This window comes from Bos grunniens, chromosome X (assembly GCF_055505025.1).
Source record: "Bos grunniens cultivar Pamir isolate PY7600 chromosome X, Bosgru_T2T1.0, whole genome shotgun sequence".
NCBI classification, from domain to species: domain Eukaryota; kingdom Metazoa; phylum Chordata; class Mammalia; order Artiodactyla; family Bovidae; genus Bos; species Bos grunniens.
In genome coordinates, this window is record NC_141194.1 from 14854773 (window position 1) to 14860772 (window position 6000).

The 6000-nt window shown below is 46.5% G+C and overlaps 1 protein-coding gene across 18 annotated transcripts in view; it reads right to left on the reverse strand.

The window, feature by feature from the left end:
• The window catches only part of ADGRG2 (adhesion G protein-coupled receptor G2), a 127335-nt gene extending 121712 nt beyond the window's left edge, over positions 1–5623 (reverse strand). For 6 of the 18 annotated variants that reach the window (XM_086388228.1, XM_086388222.1, XM_086388221.1 and 3 more), the window contains exon 1: positions 5486–5621. Coding sequence is in view for 4 of the 18 variants with exons in the window: in XM_086388212.1 (XP_086244338.1) it covers positions 4824–4893 (70 nt within the window). In the remaining 14 variants the exon portion in view is untranslated. Of the gene's footprint in view, positions 1–4823; positions 5229–5485 lie in introns of those variants that run through there. The other 12 variants (XM_086388212.1, XM_086388211.1, XM_086388210.1 and 9 more) reach the window with 5 other exon arrangements.
• Positions 5624–6000: the final 377 nt, after the last annotated feature.

Genomic DNA, 6000 nt, shown 5'->3' on the forward strand with positions numbered 1-6000 from the left:
ACTCTTGAGAATCTTTTGGACTGCAAGGAGATCAAATGAGTCCACCCTAAAGGAAATCAACCCTGAATATTCATTGGAAGGACTGATGCTTCAGCTCCAATGCTTTGGCCACTTGATACAAAGAGCCAACTCATTAGAAAAGACCCTGGTGCTGGGGAAGACTGAAGGCAGGAGAAGAAGGGGACAACAGAGGACAAGATGGTTGGATAGTATCACTGACTCAATGGACATGAGGTTGAGCAAGCTCTGGGAGATGGTGAAGGACAGAGAAGCCTGGTGTGCTGAAGTCCATGGGGTCGCAAAGACTGAGCAACTGAACAACATCTATTTATACATATAAACTGTTCCTTTATTCTCTCTCCTTTCCTCACTATACCTGGCATCCCCCACCCCTTCCCTGTAGATGAGAATATTATAAAAAAAGCTCCAAAGGTAGTTTCTTTCTGGTCTAAATAAAAACAAATTGACTTCTGCTACACTATCTGCTCCTCCAGGAAAATCAAAATATGACCCTCCAAAGCCAGCAAGACTGACTCACCTCTAAACTGTTAGGCTTTTCCATGAAACAAAAAATCACCCAAACAGAACAAGAGATTTTAAAATGAAATTTTTTAACATTTCGAAGCTAAAAATGAAATGCAAAGAAAACCTCCAGAAGGTACTAATAAGGGCAAATGCCAGAACTCCACAGCAAGCATAATACCTAGCAGTAAGCTAGGAGAAGCATTTCCACCCGAGTCAGATGTTCCTCCTCCACCTGCTCCATAGGGCAGCCCAGCCACTAAGGAGAGCAGACACGTGGAGGAAAAACTATCAGGAGCAAGGAGGGACACCTATACCACTGCCATTTGTAGATAGCTTATTTACCTTTAAAATTGAAGAAAATTGACTGAAATACTATAAGAATTAATGACAGTTTAGTAACATAACTTGATTATGCTAGACCTACAAAAAAATTAAAAAGCCTGTCTATATAATACTGTGTGTGTGCACGCACGCTCAGTTGTGTTCAACTCTTCGTGACCCCATGGACAGGAGCCCGCCAGGCCTCTCTGTCTGTGGAATTTTCCAGGCAAGAATACTGCAGTGGGTTGCCATTTCCTACTCTGGGGGATCTTCCTGACCCAGGGACTGAACCTGCCACTCTTGTGTCTCTTGCACTGGCAGGCAGATTCTTTACAACTCTGCCACCTGAGTGTACAATAGTACAGTCATAATAACATCAAATGGAGAAAGAAGGCTACAATTTCTAAAAGCAATACAAATTACACACAAAACAATCCAGGAATTCACCTAACAAGAATGTGTAGCACCTCACAGTGTGGTACTGGCATAAGAACAGATGTACAAATCTATGGAACAGAATAGAGTTCAAAGTTCAAAGCACATACATAAAGTAAATTCATTTCTGACAAAGAGGTCAAGGAAATACAATGAGGGAAAAGTATAGTCTTTTCAACAAATGGTATTACAACAACTGGCTATCTATATGGAAAAGAGTGAACCTTGACTCATACAAAAATTAACTGAAAATGAAGTAAAAAACCTACATATAAAAGGTAAACTATAAAATATCCAGAAGGCAGCATAAGAAAAAATCTTGCTAAACAGGAGGAAGACAATTTATGACAGGTTACTGAAAGTGGTATTCACAGAAGGAAAAATCCTGATAAATTAGACTTTATCGAAATTTACAATGCTTGCTCTTCAAAAGAAAAGTCATTAATTCCACATATTATGAGGTATGAATCAACTAAAACAGTCAGACTCACAGAGAGTAGAATGGTGGTCGCCAGGGGCTAGAGGGAGGGGGAAATGGGGAATTGCTGTTCGGACGGTATAAAGTTTCAGTCATGCAAGAGGAAAATGTTCCAGCTATCTGCTGTACAACATCATGCCTATAGTTCACGAGACTGTGCTGTACACTTCAAAATTTAAGAGGGTAAATTTCATGTTGTGTTCCTACCACAACTGTTTTTAAAAAAATAAAGAAAATGAAATGGCAAGCCACAGACTAAAAGCAAATGTTTGCCATACATGTATCTGACAGAGAACTTGTGTGCAGATGTATGGAGAACTTTTATGATTCAGTAAGACAACACACAATACAATTAAAAAACAGACATTTCATAAAAGATACACAAATGATCAAAAAGCACATGAAAAGATGCTCAACATCATTAGTTATCAGGGAAGTGTGAACTAAAACCACAGAGATGCCATCATAAACCTGCTGGAATAAAATAAGCTGACAATACCAAGCACTTATCAAGGATGCCAAGCAATGGGATCTCTCCCACACTGGTGAGAGTGGGCAGTGGAGTAGCCATTTAAGAAAAGTTCAGCAGTTTCTTATCAAGTTAAATTTACCACACAATACAGCAATCCTACTTCTGGGTTATTTACTGGAATGAACTGAAAATTTACATTCACACAGAAAGTTGTATGTGAATGTTTATATTGGCCCTATTCATAATCACCAAAAGTTGGTAAATGGACAAAATATGGGATATTACCCAGCAATAAAAAGGAACAAATTAGTGATTCACACAACATGAGTGAATCTCATATGCTACGTGAAAAAAGTCAGACTCAGAAGGCTACATCGTGTATGAAGCCATTCACAGGACTTTCTGGACAAGACAAATTTATAGGGACAGAAAACAAACCAGCAGTTGCCAGGAGCTGTGAGTGGTGGGAGGGGCTGACTACAAAGGGTCCATAAGGAATTTTTTGGAGTGATGGACTTCTTCTAGATCTTGACCATGGTGGTGGTTACATGAGTGCATGTATTTGTCAAAGCTTATAGAACTATATACTAAAAAGGGTGAATGTTATTCTAAATAAACTGCACTTAAATTTTTAAAGCATGGAATCAGCTCAAGAATTAATTAAGTAGATTTTTAAATGGAACAGAGTGTTCACAGACTTTTATTTGATTGAGAGAATTTATGATAATTTTTCCCAAATGTTTAGCCCATTTCTTAACATTCAACATCTTCTACCTCATACCATGCCCCTCAAATAATTTCCATGTGGATTAAAGACCCATGTATTTTTAAAACCATAAACATTTTAAAAGAAAAATTGTTTTTCTCTATTTTAAGGTAGAGACTCTCTCCTTTGTATCTTCAGAACTGCTAACAGATATGCATTTTTCCCCTCCCCCCACCCCTCTCTTTCTTTTTGAAGTAATGGTACTCTTCCCAGTTTGTAGCGTGTATCTGAAGTATCTTGGCACTCTCAGGTGGCGAAATGGAAAAATGCGTGTTGGTCGGTTTCATGTGAGCGATGAAAACGTTAGTCACACGGGAGCACCCAGAATGACCACGTTAGCCACAGAAGAGCAGCTTCTTCACTAGCTCTTTCTAACACCTGAACAATCTCACTTCGCCATTTCTGAAAGGCTGCTCCTGGTACCAGAAACACGGCAGCTCTCCTTTGCCTGCCAAACCCACCAATGAAATGCCATTTCTGAGATTTTTTCCTCCTTCTGCTGAACAAAATCATATCCATAATTAAAGTTCCTTCTTTGTTTCTTTTCTGTGTCACCAATCTTTTTTTTTTTTTCTAGAAAAGCACACACATCTGAAATCTGTGGGTTTGGGGCAAGGATTATTCACAAAGAAAACACTGATGCTGGTCCTGCACTTCTTCAGTGTTTTTCAACAGCAAAATCTGCTCTATCCCCCTTTTACTGAAAGTCACCTTGCCAGGATGTGGGAATGATAAAAGCAGAGGGAACCCGATAGGGGCTGGCATCGCACTGAGGCCCTGTAAAGCAATAACCCCTGAGCAGCTTCAAAATATGGCCACTTTTTGTTTTCCAGCTTTGCACTTGAGCTGAAAAAGCAGCCAACTAAGCAGCGTCCAGCTCACTTTAGATCTTAACTAAGCAAAACTTCGGACACTAAACAGAACCCCCCCAAATCCTTTGGAAATGGCATACACTTTCGTCGCTCAACCCATAAACTATCACAAAATTAAACTTAATTGTATTAATAATTAAGCTCTTGATAAATTATTGATTTAAAAATACTGGCATACCATGTGTAACTGAGATTATACACATAGGCTTATCTCTTAAAATAGCTGAGAAGTTAAGAGATGGAAGAAACTGCAACATTTAGCTAGTATTTACTTAATAAACCTTCACTCTCCATCACCCACCAGCTCCCAACCCAAAGAAATGGGGTCCTTTTTCTGCCTATGGTGACTATTATTAGGATCAGCTACATAGTTTATAGGGCCAATTTCAAAATAAAAATGCAAAGCTCCTTGTTCAAAAATTATTCAGAATTTCGACGGCCAACTGCAAAGCCCCTCGTTCAAAAATTATTCAGAATTTCGACAAGCGACTGCAGAACATTAAACCAAATACAGGCTGCATGTCCATGAAGCCAGCTCTATCAGATAATATACCTGACTCGTAACGCAGTAAGAAGAGTAAGGTGTTTTGCTACTAAATAAGTAGGAATCTTTGAAATTTGTGTATTTGGGGAGAAGGTGGGATTGTAAAGCCTTAGGATCTCCTCTCCCAATGTTCCTAAGGTTTTCAGTCTGTTGGACAAAAAGTACTTCTGCGAGGCCTGCCATGTGGTCCACGGAGCAGCAGCTGCATCTGGGAGCCAGTCACAAGTGCAGACGGTCGGGCCCCACCCCGGCCGGACCTACTGAATCAGAATCTGTAGTTTAACAAGGTCCCCAGGGAATTCGTATGGGACCAGTACACACAAAGAAGAGTCACTGTCGAAGCAGCCACGGAAAACCTCCGCCGCCTGCCTCATTTGGTTCTCAGGAAGTCCGTCAGCGTTCCTTCTCACCTGAAACGCTCCGGAGCCTGGACGCGGCAAGTCGCTGTCGAAAAGCGCTCACCCGAGGCCTCCAGCCCATCCTCACCCTCAGGCTCTTAGCTGCCGCTCCATCGCGCCGCGCCCGTAGCCACCTGCTCTGGGTCCAGTCTGACGCGGCAGCGCCCAGCCGTCCGAGGCCCGGGGCGCGTCCGCGCTCCTCGGGCTCCGCCGCACCCACTGAGCGGCGCGAAAAACTGAGTCCCCGCCAGTCGGTTCTCGAAGACCGCCGGCGCAAACACGGCTCGTGGCTCCTTTTCGCGGAGTGGGGGAGTGGGGGAGTAGGGGGGGAGTGGGGGAGTGGGGGGGGGAGAGCTGGAGTCCGTTTTAAGCTTCAGGGCACACACACCCCTCTCCCTCACAGAACGCGTCGCCAGAGCCCCTTTCTCGCGGCGCGCGCTCTCTCACTGCCGGGGTGCCGGCCCCCGGAGCTCGGCCCTCGGCCCCCGCCTTTCAGGGCGGCCCCGGGCCCCAGCTCCGCCGAGCCTTAGTCGCGCGGAGGGAGCGTTCGTCCCGCCGTCCCGTCGCACTCTACGTCCCGGCGCTACGCCCCAGCCGCCCGCGCCCGTCGCCAGTTCGCCGGCCGGGTCGCAGAAACCCGCGGAGACAGACCCATCCCGGCGCGGCGCGCTTACCTGCCGGTCCCCGCCGACGGCCTCGCAGCTGGCGCTCTCCAGCCCTCCTTTTTCGCCTTCCCTCGGGCCGCGTCCCTCCTACTCCCGCCCGCGGGCTGGGTACCGCCCCCGCCGCTCCCGGACGGCTCGCCCGCCCGCTCTCCAGCTGCCTAACGCGGCGTGGCGCGTCCGGCGTTCGGCAGCGACGAGGCTAGGCGCGGAGGTGGGGAGCGGGCGGGGCGCGGAGGAAGAAGGGTGTGAGTGAACCGCCCGGCGGCCGAAGCCCGGCGTGGAGCTCAAGCTGGGGGCGGGGCGGCCCACCCCACCCTGCGGAGGTCCCACCCCACCCTGCGGAGGTCCCCGCGACGCTTCCGGACTTCCTGGACCGCTTGCTCCGCCGACGCCCCGCATCCGGTTCGGCGTGCTCCTCGGGGACCCCAGACTCCACGCCCAGCCGCTCACCTTTAGGGGTCGCCCTGGTATCCCAATGCTTGTCCCACCACTTTCAGCACCGTGCAGTGTGATGGGTGGGAAAC